Source organism: Strix aluco, chromosome 3, assembly GCF_031877795.1.
Source record: "Strix aluco isolate bStrAlu1 chromosome 3, bStrAlu1.hap1, whole genome shotgun sequence".
Taxonomy (NCBI): domain Eukaryota; kingdom Metazoa; phylum Chordata; class Aves; order Strigiformes; family Strigidae; genus Strix; species Strix aluco.
The window spans coordinates 51,002,638-51,023,391 of record NC_133933.1 but is presented as its reverse complement, the minus strand read 5'-3'; the positions used below and the strand labels follow the sequence as shown (position 1 = coordinate 51,023,391).

The following is a 20,754-nucleotide window of genomic DNA, read 5'->3' as shown; positions in this document are numbered from 1 at the left end:
TATTTTTATTAGTCAATACATGCTAAAGAAAGCATTTAACTTTCTGGAATCAGTTTATTGGCTATAAGTAAAATATTCATTTAATCCATAATTAATGAATTAAAATATACAGCTCTTCGCTTTCATCTGGAAGGAATATGGAAAAAGCAATACCTTACTTGCTCTGAAGCTGAAGTAGGTATTCTCAAATATTTATTGTGCATACATCTATCTCTGTATCTTTATGAATTGTTAGTGGATTGTGGAACTGCAGAACAGTGTTCCTGTCCAGGAAAACCTCTTAAGGTTTCAAAATTATCTGCTTTGGAATGAAAATGAGATCCTCTGAAGTTTTTTCCCAACTTGAGTTACAGACTCAATTGTATATCTCTGCAGAGATCTCCAAATAAGCACTGTTTCAAATGGTGGTTTGGTGGCTTGGTTGATTTGTTTTTGAAAACTAAACCATGTAAGACTGAGCCAAATGAGGCACAGACACTCGATAGCTACTGGTTGTTCGTGGTTAACTCGTGTTTATTTTGAACAGTGTTCTCATGTCTCATAAGGCTTTTCTATGAAATCTTTGTCAAAGCTGAAGTTTTAGTGCTATTTGGATTTCAGTTATTTGGTGTTTCTGAAAGAACAGTTTTGTTCTCTGTAGCTAAATATTTGTTTGATTTTAAAGTTGTGTTAGTAACCTTCCAAAATGTCCTCTCCCTTCTACCTCAAGATAAAGAAACTTTAGTGTTTTAGGGAGGAGGCAAAAATAAGGTTAACTGTTAAATGACAGACGAAAAAGTTCATGCTGTGTTGTTTATAGGCAAGGTTATCTGGAGCTTGTTTGAACACCTGTGAGAGATGACTTGTAACTCCCCAAAAACAGGGCCTGAGAGAAACAGGCCTGCAAGAAAAAACAGCCTGAGAGAGATAAGGGATGGGGGGTAGCGGAGGCCCTCTGAGCCAAGGAATGTCTCAAGCAGCCGCAAGTAGTGAAACTATAGTTGTGGGGTGGATAGTGTGGAGTTTGGAGCTGATAAGGCTGCCTGGACAGCACAGGGATGCAGCTGGAGGAGGGAGCTCTGTGAAGGCAGGATCATTCTGCTCTGGTGAATCTTGTAAAGTTTCAAGGGCCATCTGTTCAGTGAATGACCTTTGCTTCATTATCCAGGAAATGCATATTAAAGTTGACACCCCTGAATATGCTAATAAAGATTAACAGGATTGTGCTAATTACATCATCCCATGAAGCACCCTACCCCTCCCCATAAATGGGATACATAGGTATGTGGGTCAACTGAGGGTACAGACCCAAGGAAAGTGTGTACAAATTGAGGGTGGGGCGGGGAGTGAAATGGAGGAAAGAAAAGAAGACATGAAGAAGTGAGAAAGATGGATGCATCCCTGACAAACTCAGATGGGACCAACGCAGGAACCCGGGCTGGTGTTCTCTATTTCTCTATTCTCTCTCCATCTCCCTCCTTTTCTTTTTCCTGTTTTCCCTCACTACCATTAAGTAACACAAGACATACTATATCTATTACCATAACTGGTTACATACTTAGCCAATTATCATGTATCCAGTTATTACGTTGTGGCAAGTTAAATGTCTGGACTTTGAGACTTGTCACACCGTTGTCCACTCCATTGGGGATTTACTAATCTAAGTCACTTGTCTCCCTCGTCTGAGTGGGATGTGACAATCCCTCTAGCAGTGAAGCAGTATGTATGAGAAGGAAAACAGCCCTTACTGGAGAAAGTTCTTCCAGGTGTATTGGTGAAATTCAGCGTACCCCTGTGGGCTGGAGAAGAAAACCACACTTCCTGACTGCCACCTGGGAGCCTGAGTAAGGTGATATCTAACCCTGAGTGAGCAACGAGGTCTGTGTCAGCTTGCAGCTAGTAACAAGAAGAGCAGCATAGTCCTCTTCCCAAACAGCGGCATCAGAGGCTGCCCCCTCCGCAGGATAGGAAAATATGCTGGGGTAGGGAGAGCCACACCACAGAAAGGGATGCTTTCTGGTGTGCTCCTTCCCCCACATCTCCCACCTTACTTTCAGATCCTTAAGAAGTGCCCTGTCAGAGGACTAAGAGGAGGATGAGGGCCCAGAGGGAATGAGGCAGGTAAAAAGAAGGGGGTGTTTCTGGAGCCATCTGGGAAGAGGTGTGTGCAAAGTTGGGTTGCTAAATACTGTCATCACGTTTCATAACTGCATGATTCAATTTCTGCTTATTCAGTATTGGTTGTTGATTCAAATTGGCATTGATGATGCTATCTGGTTACAGACCTAGAGAAATGTCAAATCACGATTGCATGTGAAGGTGTAATCACAAAGCAGAATTGAGTACAGTACATCAAGACTTGTTGAGGCAACTGATGGGTTTTGGATGTTGTGGCTTAACCTGTATCTTTTAATTCCTGGTTAATCCTTGAGCTCAGTTTTTCACTGTTCACTTCTAGACAAAGATTTGTTCAGCTGACACTGGGTATAATATGTTGTGGGAGTTTGTCCTCCATCAGCTTTGGTAAGTTAAAGGGTTCACTTTCCACCTTCACAGCTCCTAAAAACTATTTAGGAGTGAAACATGGTCAGAATAGAGTGTCTAACTTTTGCAGTCCTGGTCTCAAGCTTGTAAGCTCTGTTAAAGAAGAGTTGAAGAAAATTCAGTTCTTAAAAAGTTGAAAACCAAAATGCCAAGCTGACAGCGGAACATTAAAACTTAGGGAGAAAAAAAAAAAAAAACACCACAAAAATAAAAGCTTATTCAAAATTTTGCATTTTCTCATTCATTTAACATTGGTGTGTATGCATTATGAAAGGTTTCTGTTATATGGCGATAGGTTGCTTTTTTATATCAAACCCCCAAGGTGATTTGAGCTGGTCATGCTACATCCTTGTAGGATGCTGTTCTCAGGTAAACATGGTACATTCAGTCCTATGTTGTTACTAGATGCACTAACAAAAATGGTAACAACTGACATTTGGCAAAAAAACCTGTTGAGGACCTGTTATTCAGCTGGTGTTTCTCAGGACTGGTGTGTGTTATTAATTAACAGAGTATGTAACCGTATGCTCAGGCAGCAGGCTGTGTTGCTTTTGGAGCATGTGCTGATACACGAAAACCAGTGTTGCCTTAGTAACTGATAGATTATGGGCAAGGGAGAGCAGGGACCATCTTATTTTGCCCTCTATCTGCAGTTGAATAGAGGAATGAGGGATAAAGGAAGAAGTCAAGGATTTCTCCTTATCTGCTCTCCTTCACATGCCTTTTCCTGTGACAGTTAGCTTTATTCCCGTTTCCCATATGCTAAAACCACTGGGATTATCTTTCCTCTCAGTCAAACCCTTTGCCATGAAGGAGTTGATGCCAAGTCGTTGTCTCTTGGGGGAAAAAAAAGGCCTTGATGGATGGTGTCTCCACACTTGTCCATACTTATTCCTGATTGTTTCCTGATTGCCTAGGTTTCTGTTTCTTACCCTGGTGCTGCTGTTAGTGTGTTGGCATGCTTTATTCTGCTCTATTATCAGACATTTATGGATGTCTCATAGCTTCGATAAGTGCCTTTTTGCAGGGGCTGAGTGTGCTGCCTCTGTAGCATTGCTCAGTCACTCACAAGGCATCTGCTTTATGGAGGTGTGCAGCTCCAAGATGATATTTTAAATGCCATTTGAATGTAATTTTAAACCATCTCGCAAAGTTTTATCTTTCCTGCCCTGACATGCTTTCTGCCCAGTCTGACTTTTACACTTACGCAAAGGCCTTTCCAATCAGATCCTACTGGTGTTGCAATAATTTCCAGGCTCTGCTTACCTGACTGTCAGAATCTTCTGGAGACTGGGAAATCACTCAAAGTGTCTAAGGTGGATTGGAGCTAAATAACACATCCTCAGGTACTCTATAACCAACACGAACTGGAGCTAACGGCATGGTGCTGAGAGAGAGAGGTGTTTCATGCCACTGAATCCAGGGTATGTCTGAGGTTGAGGCACAGATCGTTGCTCCAATGGAGGACTCTTGGCTTTCTCCAGCTACCAGATTATTCTTGACTGTGGTAATGAAGCAGGTATCAACAGTTAAGAGTTTGGCATGCATCCTGCATGACTGCATTACATTATGAAATAATTTTTTTGTAATAATCTGCAATAATAAATAGGGTACTGATGCTGAATTTGTTGGCAATGTTTTAAGAATTTATTTAGAAACTGTAAAACAGCATAAACTCATATGTCAGGTTTTCCAAAAGGGTAATAATAATAATAATAATACACAAAGTTTTAGTTGGACCAAAAGACAAAAAGCAGTTTGTTTCCAATTCAAAAAATACAAACATTTGCTACAGGTACAAAATTATAAAAAGTTTGTATTTTCCTCTTGATCTGGTGACAGACACATACAGCAGAGATGTATATTTCACCAGCTTCAAATCCATATAAGCTATGGGAAATGGCAATAAAGAAAAAAATGTCGTGGTTAAGAAGAAAACACAGAAACAACATCTCATCTTTCATTTAACCAGAAGTGAACACTGTTATCTTATTCCTTTGCACTTTTTTCGTTGCCAACATTTAAATTAGTATTATTCATGCTTCATATAACAATCAGAAATAATAGCAGGTTTACCTCATGCATTTATTTTTAATATTCATCACATAATGTCTTCTCACCATGCTACCTAGAAAGGTTAGTGTTTTTACTGACAACATTTACAGGAGGTGGAGGATGAAGGAATGCAGTTGGGATCCAGGAATATTTCAATCTACTGCTTCATGAGAAAATGTTAATAAATCTTCCAATTAGCATTAAAAAATAATTTTGTAATTAATTCTGCTCAGATCTGTTTGCAATAATGTAACAAAAAGGTTGCTTAACAGAAGAGGAAAATGCTGCTGGGTACCTCCGCCAGTAAAACACATGTCTGTCTCTTGTGCAAAGATGCAGAAGCCCCGCACATCTCGTCTCTGTTGCTTGCATATGGGCTTCTGCGTGTAAGATGGATTTGTGCTTCAGGCTGCCACTCCAGTTGGTTATGTGGGTGCAGCGTTCAGTAGTGCTGGGTGGAGGAATTTCCAGAAATGTTGTCAGTAAAAACCAGAAGCAGCTCAGGTTGGGTTTTTTTAAATAATAATAATTTTTAAAAAAAGACTTTCCACCTTTGTTTGGTAATTTTCAGTGACAAGTGCCCTTTATGTTTGCAATGTGGCTGATTTGTTACCATAACCTGTTGAAGGACTTGAAACTGTAATCTCCTTTCCAAGTTGATCTAGCCAAGATGCTTGGGGTTTTCATATTATCTTGCCTGGTTCAAAGTTGAATTGTTGACTTTGCTATTTAAGCAGAACGCTGCAAAGGTGGTAAGGCCTGAGATTAGGTCTAACAACTCTCTTTCCTCATCTTTCTGTTTGTGAGCAAAGGATGTACTAGATGGCACCAGAAGGCTACTGTTACCAAGTTTGCGTCCTTTCTCCTCGGAATGGGTAATTGAATTGTGGTCCAGAAATGCACCACCTCTTGTTGGCAGTTGCAAACACGGTGTTTTCCATGCAGTGGCAGCTTAGCCTTGATCTCATCTCTCTCTTACCTTATTTAAGTAATGTTATTATGAGAAAGAAAGAAAGAAAGAAAGAAAGAAAGAAAGAAAGAAAGAAAGAAAGAAAGAAAGAAAGAAAGAAAGAAAGAAAGAAAGAAAGAAAGAAAGAAAGAAAGAAAGAAAGAAAGAAAGAAAGAAAGAAAGAAAGAAAGAAAGAAAGAAAGAAAGAAAGAGAAAGAAAGAAAGAAAAGCTGCACCTCACATTTCGTCTTGCTTTAGAACAACTTGGAAACCAGAGTATTGGGTGCTCTCTGCCATCTTTACTAACTACACTTTGGGGAAAAAAAAAAAAATAAAAGCTTACGCAGCACTATGACAGAACTCTATCACCAGCCAAGAACAAACTACGACAACACACTATCATGGCATTATTTACAACATGATGGAACATTATGCATATAATAAATTACATTTTAATACTTTTCCTCTTAAACTCTGATATATGTAAGCTTATGCTTTTAAATTTTTTTTATTTTGTTCAGTCCAATATATTTTCCTTTATGTATCTTAACTGAATAGGCAAGTATAGGAGGTGACAGTGCTGTTTGCCTATCTTTTCTATGTTTTTAGAAGCCAAATTGCTTTCCAAATTCATGATACATCACAGTATCCTACTGTCCTTACTGACATTTATTTTATAGCACATACCTTTCCACAACAGAAGTAGTAAGGGATTGTCAACTAGGCCTGTGCTCATATTGACATTAAGTCTTAGTAAGAGACTTTCTTGTGAGCTTTTTTTGAGTTTATGGGGGAAAAGAAGGAAGGGGAAATTTTGTAGCATTGCACGCCTTCGGAAGTCTGACAGTGCTCCTGATGGCACGCTGCTTCTGTTTGTTCCCACTAAACTTAACAGGGAAATCTGCAGAGCAAAGAGCCAGGAAGAAGGTTCACAAAGGCTAAGGTTGGGGTTCACAAGGGTAGACGAAAACTAAGACTCCCTTGTTGCTCTGCAGAACAGAAAGTTTGCCTGCTGTATTTATTTAGCAGCTGTGCAAAGATTCCAAATTGGTGTATGCAGAAGTTTATTAGAGGAGGCCTTGTTTGTTTGTGGGTTGTGGGTTTTTTTTGTTTTTTAAACATTAAGTCAATTTACAGCTACCTTGTGTGGTCGCTGTACCATAGTGGATGGGACTCATCTCCGTGCAAAAGTTTCTGCTCTCCTGCTTATAAGGAGCAGCATGGCCTCTAGGAGCAGAAGAATCCCATGAAAGGCAACTCTGTGTGGGTCCAGGTGCCAGAGGAGCTTCTCATCCCAGAGAGCTGTGCAAATACCCCAAGGAATCAGAAGGAAGCAAGAGCATCCAAAGCGGACCCCTTGGTTATCTATGCTACTCATCAGCCCCCCGGCTTCTCCTTGGACAGTCAGCAACACAGTTTCTGCAAGGACCATAGTACTAAAGGCTGACTCCCTCCTAAAGAAGGGATTTGGAGGAAACAAAAACTGGCATAAGACATGCTGTAGATGAAGAACATGCAAACTGCTGGGTTTATGAGACGGACCTCGTGGGAGTTACCTGTAGAGAAGCAAACTACCTCCACCACTCTCAGGATGGAAGTGCCCCACTTCTTCCCACCTGATTCTGTTTTGCAAAGGGAAAATTCTGCTCTATGTTCAGATGGCCACTGCCATCTGGATGCTCTGCATAAATATTCACATGTGGAGTAGGTAGTTTCCTAGCATAATTCTAACTACTTAAGCATTATTTCTGTTAATCAAACCACCAAAACATAATCCAGCTGACGTCATGAGACTACACTCTATTGGGGTAATTGTTTTACTGCTATGGGTCATGCCAAACCCAAACCCTTTAATGTGTACACAATCAATATATACAGCCACTTTGTTTAGTTTTTGACCTAGCTTAAATTAGTCTTACTAATGCAGGTTACCTACTTCTAACTGTATTCCTTTTATTTTATTTGCATTTCTGCTAGGTTAAAAGAAGACTGTAATGGTAGCTAGTCTCTACCCTACTTTTATGAATGTTAGAATGTGTAGAGGACAACAAATGAGCTTCTCTACAGCTCTGAAGTATGTCCTTACCTACTGTCAGTATTTCCATTAGAAATCAGTAACCTGTATCACTCACTGTGTTCTCCCCAAGGTATAACACACCAGGAACTGATACCAAAGCAACTATGAAAACCAAAACCAAGTACTGCAAACACTTCTAAAACCCATTCAGAATTAATTTTAAATACCTGGCAATAGTTGAAGATTGGAAAGATGTAAATTCATTTGAGTTTCCTTCACAGAAGCTGGGAGTAAAGACAAAGGTTCAGTCCCAAAACAAACAATGCCCTTTTGTTTTTAATACAAGTGAAAGTGGAGTGCCTTCTGTATTAAAATTATCACAGGATGTTTCCCAATATAAAAAACTATGTGCAACTTATGTACAGTATTCCCATACACTGCTCTGACTGGCAATACTCAAAGCCAGTGCTACGATTACAACTGTTAGGTTTGTAGAAGAGCACACTCAAGAGGAAATTCGGGGTCTGGTAGCGTTCTAGCTGAGGTAGGTTAAAACAGACCCGCTAATTAGAAAATCCTGCATGAGTTCATACGGTATTAAACAAAACTGAAAATTATAACACAGTAGGTCTCTGCTATTCTTTAAGAAACCAAGATGAGCATATCACAGTTATTCCAACATCTACAAGTTTACTAATGCAATCTATTCCAGACTTTGAAGAAAGTACTGTTGCTTTCCCACTTAAAAGCTTACATTATTTTTTCCCCGTCGACGGTTTTATTTCCTATTTCAGTCTTGACATCACTGAAAGGGCACTGCTATTGTGCAGGTGAGGTGGGCTACAGGATGGTTGGTTGGTTACAGTCAGCATGATGGCAGACTGCTTTTTGTCTGTGCAATACCCCAGGACTGTTTCATTCTGGGCTGCCTCCCCCTCCCCACAACAGCTGTGAGGTGGGATGACTCCAGGGAGGATCCTAGCCACTCTGCCACAGGGAAGCCTTGCCAGCACTCAGCACCACCTGAGTGATGTGCTCTGGCCAGAGACCAGAAGTGGACCTGCAGCAGGATGCTTGAGGGCTGGCAGGCTGCCCGAAGGCAGGTCTGGGCTGTTCGTCCTGTGGCTGTGGTTTAATGCAAGGCAGTAAGCTGGATTTTGGTTAGAATATTTGTTTTCACGTTTAATAATTACACATCTGATAACAATATGCGTGTGTGTATACGTATGCTTGGAGAGGAAAATTTGTATAAGCAGCAGGATTTAAAAAAGGAAGTAAGTGGGATTTAAGTTTATGTTTTTCTTGTTTTATAGTACCACACTTATGCAGGATTACGTGACAGAGTCTGAAATGTCATGGGCTCACACAGTCTGCTGCATCTTGTCCTTACATATTGTCGCTGTACACACACACACACTTGCATACATTAACTGGGTTCAGAGGAAAAAGAAGCACACACACCAATCAATGTGTTTTCTGACAACAGCACACCGGTGACAGTGCCACAGCTGTGGGAAAAGTTCCCTGTCAGTTAGATTCCAGTTGTCATGGGCAGCACCTGAAACAGCTGCTTGTTTTCATGGGAGACGCCAGACACGGGTAAGTCTTGCAAAAGATTTATGGCCCAAACCAGAAAAATTCTGAGGGATGGATTTCACATTAACGCTATGAATCTCTCTCGCTCAAGTGCTTCATCTAATCTAATGTAATAGAAAATTAAGGCTTCTGATCTCAAAGCTACATTGGAACTACAACTACCCAGGGCTTATCAGGATCAAAGCTAGAAACGGGATACTCTGCATGTGGCATATTTAAATAAATCATTTATCAGTTCAATTCAAAGGGCTCTCTCCTGCGCCATTTTTCAAGAGTTGTGCTGATAACCACAATCAGATCTTCTGTATGTGATAGTCTCCATATCACACCTAAATAACAAACACTAAAATGTATCAAGGATATTTTTCTCTCTGCTTTCCATATCTGAATTCTGCATGTATCACAGTGTTAGCTAAAATGAGTGCAACTATTACATGGCAGTATTTGGAAACCAACCTTACTCTCATTGACGATAACAAGATAAGTTCTGCCACTGAATTCTAGGGGAACATTATCCCATAGCTTACTGCAGTCTAGAGCCAGAAGGAATAATTAATGGTCATTTGAGCCCGTGAATGTAATGGGCAACCAGGAATTCTTGAGCACACAACCTCCACTTCAGCTGCCAAAACATATGCTTTCTTGATTTAAGGACTTCGGGTGGCAAGGAAAACCAGTTCACCTACTGGTAAATTGCTCCAACAGCCATCGTCCTTCAGTCTTAATCTTACCCATTTTTTCTGGCATCCATAGCATCTTTTAAGCACAAATCCAGCCACGCAAGAGAAAATACACTCATTTAACCTTTTGCTTTATAAATGCACATGTGTGTGTGTGTACATGTGTGTACATATGTATGAAATGCACTGTAGATATGTTCAGGTACCCATATGCAGTTGAGTGCCAGTTCAGTGGGTATGCTTGCTATGACTGTTAAATAAAAAATTGAGTGGGCTAGTTGTAACCAGTGGACTACTTGGTGAGCAACATGCTGTACAATGTTTTAAGTCAGGGAAGAGAATGCTTTTTTACTGACTTACTGAAAAGTGCCAAACCACACTGAGAAAGCTTACAGAATCCAGCACAGGGTTGAGCAGGGGCTTCATTAGTTGTTGGGCAACTTGGGCTGTTTTACACATTGTGGCACCTCCAGTCCCGTGTGCAGGGTCACCTGCACAAAGAAGAAATAACACATAGATTCAAAACTGGAACATCCTCAGCAGAAAGCATTCGTGAAGGCCAAGAGCAAGTAAATGACAGGGGAAGGGCTGTGGGACTTCGGGTCCAGGTTTAAGTCATCAAGAATATTAATGAAGATGATATTGAGCCCCAAAAATAACCAAGTGTCCTTCCCCCTCACCCCTCCAAACATCTTGGGGTCTAGAAGCCAGGTGTCCATATCTCTTCCCAAGTTCAGCCACCAGTTGTAGGTCTCCAGCAGTGCTGCTTGCTAGACACATGGTGGATGGCGCCGTCATGTGAGGAACCCTGAAGTACTTTAGGACAGGGATCACACAGTGGAGCCCATTTAGTATATATATATATATATATATTTAGCATATTACTAAATATAAGCAAATCCTTTTACCTTTGCTGTCCTGGCAGGACAGAACGCAGGACATTTTAGTGCTTCTTGGATAACATGACATTTCTACAAGGTCAAGGTTCCCACACTGATGCACCAGAGCACCATTCAACAGCAAACACAAGCTTAGTCTCAGAGTATCCCCCTGCTCCCTTGTCGGCGACGCTCTGCCTTAATTCAGTTGTGGTAAGAAATGTAAGCTAGGTACTTAAAGGATGTAGGTAGATAAAACTGAAGGTAATTTGTGAGTAAAAATCTGTGTTGAATATAGTAGTGAGGTGCCCAGAGAAGTGCCTGCATCTTCCACGTTGGTGCATCAAATACAACAAAGCTATGAAACCTTCTTGAAAGATTAGGATGCCACCAGTAATGAATGCTAAATGTTCATGTACTGGTAAGGCCATACAAGGTTTCTGGTTTCAGTTTGGGTGTTTTAAATGAGGAGTGTTCCACCCTGACTGCATTGGTCCTGCTTGACCTAAGCTGACCTCCTTCAGTCCTCAGGCTCCTGGGTGTTTCCAGAGGTTCTCCCTTATACTATATCCTGTTTCTAGCCATATGCATTTGTCTTGAAGTAAAAATGCGTTATATTTAAAGAGGACTCCTCCAAGAGAAGATCCTCTTGAGAACAGAGAGCAATCTCCAAAATTCAGAAAGAGCCGGAGTGATGAGCTGACTGGGTCTCCTCTGTTGCACAAATTCTCTGACCTATGTTGTCTTTGCTCTCCTTACCACTGTGCTGCTCACATTTCTGTCTCTTGCCAATGTCAATAATCTCCAAACATAAGATCTAAGAGGAATTAGGATACTCATGTTTTTTAGTCTAATTGGCAGAGGAAGCTTTAGCACCTTTCCAAGAGGACTGTTGCAGAAAAATAGGTGTAGGAATTAGTGCCTGTAGCTACTTTCACTTGGTTTTATGGCATTACTCCTCACATCTGTGAGGCAAGGCAGAAGGTCAGATGCAGTTTTCCAAAAAGCGTTGGTAGCCTATGGGTCAGTCCAAGAAGGAAAGAGCTGCTATCCATACTGACTACCTACAGATGACATTAGCAGTCCCAGCAGCAATGTCTGGTAGGATACATTCTCCTTTAGATGAGAAGGGTAAGTGGGACTGAACTGCAGAAGACTTACCTGGACGTTTCGATTGAGGCTTAGCGCAGGCATGAAGACACCTTCGATGTTTTCAAATGCAGGGGGCCCTTGCTGCTGTCCATTTATGTAAAAGGTCAGGTTGTGCTTGTTCAGATCCAGGAGAACACCAATGGTGGCACCTTTAGAAACTCCTCCTTCAGTCCTAAGGTACAAAGGGACCACACTGTTGGTGAAGGCAGGGTGCTACACCACCACTGCTCTCTCTAGGACAAGGCAGTCTTACTAAGCACAGAATCACAGAATCACAGAATCATCTAAGTTGGAAAGGACCTTGAAGATCATCTAGTCCAACCATTAACCTAGCACTGACAGTTCCTAACTACACCGTGTCCCTAAGCGCTATGTCGACCCGACTCTTAAACACCTCCAGGGATGGGGACTCCACCACCTCCCTGGGCAGCCCATTCCAACGTCTAACAACCCGTTCTGTAAAGAAATGCTTCCTAATATCTAGTCTAAACCTTCCTTGGTGCAACTTGAGGCCATTCCCTCTTGTTCTATTGCTTATTACTTGGTTAAAGAGACTCATCCCCAGCTCTCTGCAACCTCCTTTCAGGTAGTTGTAGAGGGCGATGAGGTCTCCCCTCAGCCTCCTCTTCTCCAGACTAAACAACCCCAGTTCCCTCAGCCGCTCCTCGTACGACATGTGCTCCAGACCCTTCACCAGCTTCGTTGCCCTTCTCTGGACACGCTCGAGTAATTCAATGTCCTTTTTGTAGTGAGGGGCTCAAAACTGAACACAGTAATTGAGGTGCGGCCTCACCAGTGCCGAGTACAGGGGTAAGATCACTTCCTTGGAGTGGAGAAGCACTGTGGAATGATTATCCCCACAGCATTCCACCATGACTGATCCACATCTTTAACTGAAGCTTATGCACCACATTCATGGGAGCTTAATGGGGGGAACCTAAAGAGAAATTAGGTCCATGCCTACTCCAGCTGCAATCTAAGAGCTGAAAATGGGGTCCAGAGCTAACAGGTCTCTTCGGCTGAGGAGAGATGGGGAGGTGAGCAGGTCAGGTCAGTACTGAGCATGTGGGAGAGGAGTCCTGGAGACATGGCTCCTCAGAGCATCCCTGCTACAGTGAAGTGATGCACAGCAGGGAATGAAAAAGCAGAAAGCTGGTTTCCTAGGCATTCATTCCTAATCATTACGCTTGCTAACAGCTCAAAACTCAAGATTTCCAGTTTGAGTACTCACCTTGCCATTCCCTAAGGGGACCCAGCTTTCCAGAGACTGGGGAACCAGCAGAGGTACAACAGACACTGGTTTGGGGGAGGAAGGGAAGGTGGGGCTGGTTAGGGACATGCACAGCTCCCTGATTGACAAGGTGCTCAGCTATAAGACTGGGAGTTGTTTCAAGTGTGCAGGCACGGTTATTAATACCAGTGATAATTGGTTGTGTCAGGAGCAGCTGCTGAGAGCTACCGTGGTATCAGAGCTTGGCAGGACAGACTTAGCCAGTCATTACATGCTTGAGCGATTTGACATTAATGCACTTTGATTTGGGGGTTAGTCAAACCCAGTATTACTTTAAAGAGCACTAAGCAAAAAAATCTGCTAGATATGCAGATTGGCCACAGGCCCTGCTACTGTGCTAATATCATGGGGACTCTGTGATGGATTTGCAGCCTGACACAATTTGTTCAGGGTAAATCAGATTTCAAATAATTTGCAGTAGGAAAGGAAGCAGCTGTCTTGTCCCACGCACTCCCCTCAGGCACACAACATTCACAAGATTAATGCGATTTTAACATAAAATTTATCACAATAGGTAGGCAAAACATCAAAAAGGGGGGGGGGGGGGGGGCGGGGGGAAGGAGGATCAAAATATGATTAGGAAGAATATAGTGCAGGGTAAGAAATTTTGATCTTGTCCACTAGGTGTCATAAACCGGTTTCCTTTAGATTAAACGCAGAACACGGCATTTCCTCTGAAGGTAAAGGGAGTTTAATCTGTGACATAATAGTGTAGAATACTATTCTGACTTCTCCGTCTTAAGCTCTTCAAACAATATCAGTATAGCTGAGAATCATGAATTGGCTCTGAGATGTGTTAGATTTCAAATTTTACCATTCTCAGGTTCCTTTTATTTTCTTTCTGGTCCTATAAGTATTAATAGGTTTCTCTTTGAGCTCTTATTCAAAACCATAAAGTAAATTACTTTCCAACAAAAGTTAAGATGCTTACCTATCCTCAGTATCTCAGTATCTAGTCTGTTTTTATTAAAAGCACTCAATCATAAAACTCATGATGAAGTTGTGGGAAGCAAGAGTACTATGATCTAGAGCTATTTACAAATAGATTACATTAATTTTTTTCTCTGTTTAGGAAATCTTTGATTGTAAAGCACCATGGTTTATATCCTGCAGTGTTTTAAAATAGATTTTATGACATCCTTTTAAATGACATTGATTCTCTTAGGGAAACAGAAACAGCAACTTTGCCTTTTTGAGATTATTATAGTCTTTCCTACATGATAAGCTAATTTGCTTCTTGTGGGCTAATTAGCTGTGTGCTGCACGGTGACATTGAGTGACTCCTCTGCAGCCCCCAGGGACAGCCCTGCTGAAGAGGAGAGGGATGCTGCCTGCAGAGCCCAGCTGAGGTGAGTGCAGGACCCAGCTGAGGCTTCTCCAGGAGCCACAGGGGCACGGGGGCAGAGCAGAGGGATGGGGACCTCACCCTTCCTTCCTGTCACAAGTCGTGCAGGACTCCAGCAGGTAGATTGCCCCGTTCCTCAGCCACCACCTCCCCACAGTGAGCAACCAGCCCTGACAGGACCAAGCCAGGGCAAAGGCAAGCAAGGGCGCCTTGCTGGGCTGCTACCAGGGAGGCTGGACTTTTCTTGAGGCTGAACAGCTGCTCTTCCCTAGCATCCCATGATTTCATTGGGAACAGTACCTTGAGGACTCCAGTGCTTTTTGGACTACTGTCATAGTCGCTTCCTTTAGGAGAAGCGGTGGGAGAGTCCAAGTTTCATGAGCAAACTTATTCAAGACATTTCCTCACTCTTCTGTACATCATTTAGGCAGTATTACAGGATAATTTCTCTAACATATGCCTTAGTTGCAATAGAAGAAGCCAGCTAGCTCAAGAGACTCAAATTGATGTTGCTCTCTCCTGGTACGCTTGTGTGGCAGCATGTAAAAAAGCTGCTGCTTTCCTGTAATGCATTTTTAAAACTATTTAATGACAGTTATACCACAGGCCCTGAGTAATCTGCAGGCCATGTAAAAGGAAAACACAACTATTTGTTACAATACTTCTTCAACAAATATTTAGCTTTCATTAAATGCTAATCCACCTTTGAAGATATGCACCACTCTTTCTTTATTTCAAGTAAATCACACTTCTTACACCTCTTTTCTCACAGTCCTGTACCTTTTTATTTTCACGTGCAGCCGTAAGTCCTGAGCGTGGAAGTGCTGTGTGGAAGCCTGGAAGGTCAGAGCACACATAGGGGAATTTGGCTACAATGAAAAATGTCACTACCTGTGTTATTCTAAGTTATTCTAAGATGTTTTCAGCAGCAGCTTGGACAATATGCAGAATAGGACTGTATGGATTGGCTTGAGAAATTAAGAACAGTAGTAAGCTCTACTTATTGAAAAATAAAGCTTGACAATTTATGAACCCTTTAGTAAACTGAAGAACGTGTTTTACTCTCCATTAACAGTATTTTAATAATGAGCTTTACAGTAACTTAACAACTTTACCATGTCTATTGTCAAGGACAGTATTTTTCAGTCAATTATAACATTTTTCTGAGATGAAAACCTGGTCTTGAGATCTCTGAAGTCAGGGAAGAGACTCCCCTGATCACAAAGGTCTTTAAGACTACACTCCAAATTCCCTAGATTTTGACTTCCCACTGTCTTTCAGCAGAAAACATTTCAGTGTGTCTCTTTCTTTACATAACCATGTAGTGGCTAGAGTACTGCCTACAGCACTAGATACTCCTGCTCTTGGGAACTTTGCCAAGGAACAGATCTATTGCAATGAATGCCAGTGCCTCTTAGCAACAGGCATACAACATCTCTGGTGTGAACTGATTATTTCCAGAAACAACAAGGCTGAAAGCTACCTCACAAAGCTATATCCCTGCCCTAAAGTGTTTTCTTAACCAGTTTGCTCAACCAATTCTCAAAGGTTCCCTCTGGTTTTGATAACTTTAGAGTTTTCTGTTCATGCCTTTTCTTCTAGCATTACAGAAGTCATGATAGTTTTCAAGGATGTAGACAGAGGTCCAATTTTGCGTGCTGTGAGTGAAAGGAACAGGGAAGTACTCTAAACGTGACAGGTCCCATGAATAGGTCTTCCAAGCTCCACCTCAGCTTATCCTTGAAGCTAGTAATTTATTTATTGTCCCAATTTATTCTCATGAAGATTACGAAGCATGAAATGATTACTAAGATAACACCACAATAGCATCCAAGAGGCTAAAAGCTGACAATGAATTTCCTTTGGACTGTGATACTGTCCTGCCATGCACTTGTTTCCAGTGGGTAAAAACAACTAGGCAGCAATAACTGTTTCCACATGACTATTACAGCTAATGAGTTAAAAAACTGACCTACTTGACTGTGACAGTTAAAAATACAATGCTTAGACCTAATTTCATTGAAGCGCATATGATTTCATAGAACTACATGCCCTTTATGAGTGTATTTCACTTGAACAGATATTCCATGGGATCTATCCATGCCTTGGATGTGCCTGCAAAGCCTTTGCGTTTTATCTAGTAAAAACTGGGAAACTATCATCAACAGAAAGCACTTTGTTCCCCTGTTTAAGCAGGATGATTTGAAATCCAAAGTGTTTCCATTGTTTGTGCTTCCCAGAAAAAAAAAATTTTTGCTTAGCTCTTTTGTTGCTTGTTGGGAGGAGCATCCTGAGGACCAAATTCATAAAATAGGTTTCTGGGACAGTAGTACACAGAATGGTTGCCAGCTTTTTTCCAGAAAACATAAGCTGTTTCACAGAGCATTAAAATTAATATAGCTTAACATTACTTCCGCCCTAAATTGAATCAAGATGTTAAAGGGACAGAGAACATTTTGATATATTTATTATACTGATGTTATTTTACTCTACATGTCTTAGGACATGATCTAAGGTCTCTGGAGCCATGGAAAATATTCCAATTGACTTCAGATAGCTTTTGATCCAGCTACAAGATTCTTCCACCTGTCTGTAAGGAACTGCAAAATCAAACTGTGCTTCAAACAAAAATTCTCAGAAATTGCAGTATACTTACTTAAAATACAAGTATGCCTTAGAATATAAATGACTATTCAACAGGAGACATTACAACCAGCTTTAGGATACAGTGCATGTTGGCATGAACTTAACTCTTTAAGGAGATAATACCTGCATTTGAGCATTTTAAAAATCACTGCAGGCCTTTCTTTTAATCATTTGGTATAACAAAAACAACACCTGAGCTAGTGAGTGTGGAAGACCTACTGGGACTGTCAGTAGAAAACTGAATCAAAATCAATTCCTGCTCTGCCACAGACCCACTATGTATCCTTGGTCAGTCACTTCATTCATACATCCATCTCCCATCGTGATAGATTAGGTATAAAAATACACCATTTTTTAAAATAAGCAAGGGATTTAGGATCCTAAATCACACTCTTCAGTGGAGATCTTCTCCTGTAGTACCCAGCTGACCTTCAGCTAGGGCTGACCCTCTCACGGGACATGGAGGGAGAGCAGCGCAGTTCTGCTCTGGTGATACCCCAGGGAGCTTCAAGAGAAGTTGACCATGTCACCCCTACACAGTCCAGCATCACATCAAGGAAACAGCCAGCACTAGGCAGAAGTAACCATCATGAGCACTGAAAGCCACACAACCATGTCAGCACAACACTGGATCTATGCTGATACACATTGTCTCTGTGCAATCCATCCCTGCAGGTAGATTCAGTTAGAACATGTCTCCCCACTGCTCTGTTGTACAGAGCACACAGAGCCTCTGAGTGGCGGGAGAAAGAGGGGTTTGGTAATGATGGCTCAGGGGCATTTTGAAATCCTCCTTTGTGTAAATTGGTTGTAAGCTGGTTGAGACATTTTTCAAAGCTCTTCAGTACAATGGCTCAGTTGGATGGAAGCTGTCACTTAGCCCTCACTGCCAAAAAGCCCCTTATGTCCAGATCACCTGAGGTGTGACCTACAGCATTACCTTCAATCAGCTTTCAGGACTGACAATAAACACCTGCATTTTGTACAGACTATCACCAGTGCTTTGCCTAATTATTGTGCAACCCTGCAGTCAAGATTGCTCCTAAGGAAGAGAATCAACTACCTTTCTCCCTGCACTCCTCCAGCAATGAGAGAAAAATCCTGCATCCTCTCTGCTGACGCTGTGGGTGAGACGTGCAGTAACAGTCTTAAATCACAGCAGGGGGGCTTTAGGCTGGATCTCAGGAAAAAAATGCTAACAGTGAGGATAACAAACACCAACGCAGATTGCTAAGGTGCAATCACTGCCACTAGTGATTTTTAAGAAGGAATAAAACAACTGCATTTATCAGGGAGATGACCAGTGGCTTGCTGAGACCCCTTCCTCTGATGCAACGCAGAAAAAACAATCAGTAATGAGGAAAGCATGCAAGCAGCACTTACCGATTGGTGTGAGAATTGCAATGCATGAACCAGCTGCGGTTGTTGTCAACGTACATGGCCCATGCCTTGTCGTCCTTGCCTAGCATCATGTCCTTGACAACGTTAATCCTGGCAATACCAAAGGCTGGATCTGGATGGTTGTCATACCGGTCCACATGCAGTTCCCAGTAATGCATGCCCTTGGAGAAGGCTGCTGTGCCAAGAACAACTCGGTCATCGTAGCTGTTGCAGGTGGCAGTCTGGTTGTCATTCGACAGCACGATGTCTCTGTGAGCTGAGGAGGGGTCAAAGGTGAACCATGCCACTGTGGAAGGGGAAAAGGAAAGGCAGGAATATGGCAGAACAGGCTGTGTTCAAGTATCATCTGCTTTACTTCAATTAGGAGAATGAGATTCTGCCTTCCTAAAGACACCACTGCACTTTCAGGTAATAAAGACAATCTTTCCTCGTTACTGTAGGCAGCTACACATGATTGCTTTGAGCTGGTGCCCTGCTGTTTCTCAGCTCAGAAGTGCATTACATTATCTGGGCTTGCTCCTCTGAACATAAGCTGCTATGGGCAGTGACTTTCTGTTCTCACACAGTAACAAGAAAGTCATTGACGAGACAAAGGCTTCTCCATGATATGGAAACTGCTCACATAGGTGAATTGGTTCAGGATCGCCTTTAATGGAAATGGAGTTCCACTGTGTCCGTGATGGTTAGGACTGACTTCACTACTCTATCAAAGGGAGAAAAAAAAAAGAAAAAAAAAACCAGAAAAAGCTCTTAAAGTATAAATATTGTATACTGGCCTATTTTGGCAACACAGCATAAAAGTGTAAGCGATAACAGCATGCACGTCTTGATTCATTACAATATCATTAACGAAGATGAACTTCTTGTAATGCCCATACAGATGTCAAGTATAATTACAGAGGAACAAGCATGAATTCCCATCTCTGCATTATCAAACCTTGCTGTGAAATTGAAGCAGTAGTGAAGAAAAAGGCAAATTCCAAAGATATATGGAGAAGTGGAGACACAGTGGCACAAAAATATCCCGTGTGTTGCGTAACTGCTTTTGTATGCTAAAGCAAATAAGAATCTCAGTTAGACCTCAGACTTCTAGAGTCAAATAAAATTGCATGATTTGTAACCTGAAGTGTTACTGATAATGGAAAACCCCCAAAAGTGCTAGAAGGAGAGCTCAGTCCCTGTGCACACTCAGTTCCTGGCCTCTCCACTCAGTTGGTCTAAAATCTCTGTGCCAGTAAGTGCCAAAGATATTAGTGGGTATAAAGGGATACAAGTGCCCTGCCACTGAGACCTGCAGCTTTTCTCTTAGAAACTGTCAAAAACCCAGCTCACCATCTGATGTCTGTAAAATAACTGTCTTGCTGTAAGGACCAACTCCCGATGAGTTGAAAGCTTTGACTCTTGCATTATAGGTACTGTTGAAATGAAGGCCATCGATGGTGCAGAGAGTCTCCTTGCCAACATATACTTCCTTAAACGTTAAAAAAACAGAAAAGGAGAGAAAGAGGGACATAGTTTAACTGTTTCTCTGTGCCTTGTGATCACACATTAAGACTTCTAAATGTAAGCTACAAGTGAACAGCTTCTCATTGCTTCCCAGGATGTGGAAGTTATGCTGTTATAACACAGACAGCCACAGCAGTGCAGACATCAAGGATGGTTAGCAGTGGAGACACTAAGGTGAAGATGAAGTTGGAAGGATACAGCAATAAAGGGCAACACAGAAATATCTTGATTTTTATCCTCTTTTCTTAAACATCTACTCCAAAACATTATTTTGGATAGTAGTCCCAATGTCTGACCCACCATGGCCATTCTCATGGCCATTTATGCAGGATCAAAAAAGGGGGTGTGAAAGAATGAAAAAACCCAAGTAAACACAGTTTTATTCTGTTGGAAAGGTTGCCTCACGCCTGCATTTGAAATTTGAATTTTGAAACCTGCAAATACAGAGCCAGAAGAAACTGATCTCCTAAAGATTAGAATCGCATGCATCACATTATGAAACAGCAACTAGACAACAGAGACATCATAAAAGTCTGCAAAGATTTATTAAACAGCAAGCACTTGTGTAATGTGAAATATTTCAGCAGGAGGAACATCTAGGCAGACTAATGAAAAGGATCAGTCAGATTATACAGTCTATGATGAACTGAAAGAAGCCTAGAAACTTCATGTTTGTTGGAAAACTGAACAGAAAATGACAGAAAAGGAAAAAACC

At 41.6% G+C, this 20,754-nt stretch overlaps 1 protein-coding gene across 4 annotated transcripts in view; it reads right to left on the bottom strand.

Moving 5' to 3' along the window:
- Positions 1 to 4,147: 4,147 nt before the first annotated feature.
- TRIM67 (tripartite motif containing 67) overlaps positions 4,148 to 20,754 on the bottom strand; it is a 40,793-nt gene continuing 24,186 nt past the window's right edge. Inside the window, exons 7-12 of one of the 4 annotated variants that reach the window (XR_012622500.1) lie at positions 19,866 to 20,004; positions 18,516 to 18,819; positions 11,860 to 12,022; positions 10,214 to 10,311; positions 7,772 to 7,828; positions 4,148 to 4,413 (exon numbers count right to left, since the gene is read on the bottom strand). Coding sequence is in view for 2 of the 4 variants with exons in the window: in XM_074818520.1 (XP_074674621.1) it covers positions 10,246 to 10,311; positions 11,860 to 12,022; positions 18,516 to 18,819; positions 19,866 to 20,004 (672 nt within the window). In the remaining 2 variants the exon portion in view is untranslated. Of the gene's footprint in view, positions 10,312 to 11,859; positions 12,023 to 18,515; positions 18,820 to 19,865; positions 20,005 to 20,754 lie in introns of all 4 variants that reach the window. The other 3 variants (XR_012622499.1, XM_074818520.1, XM_074818521.1) reach the window with 3 other exon arrangements.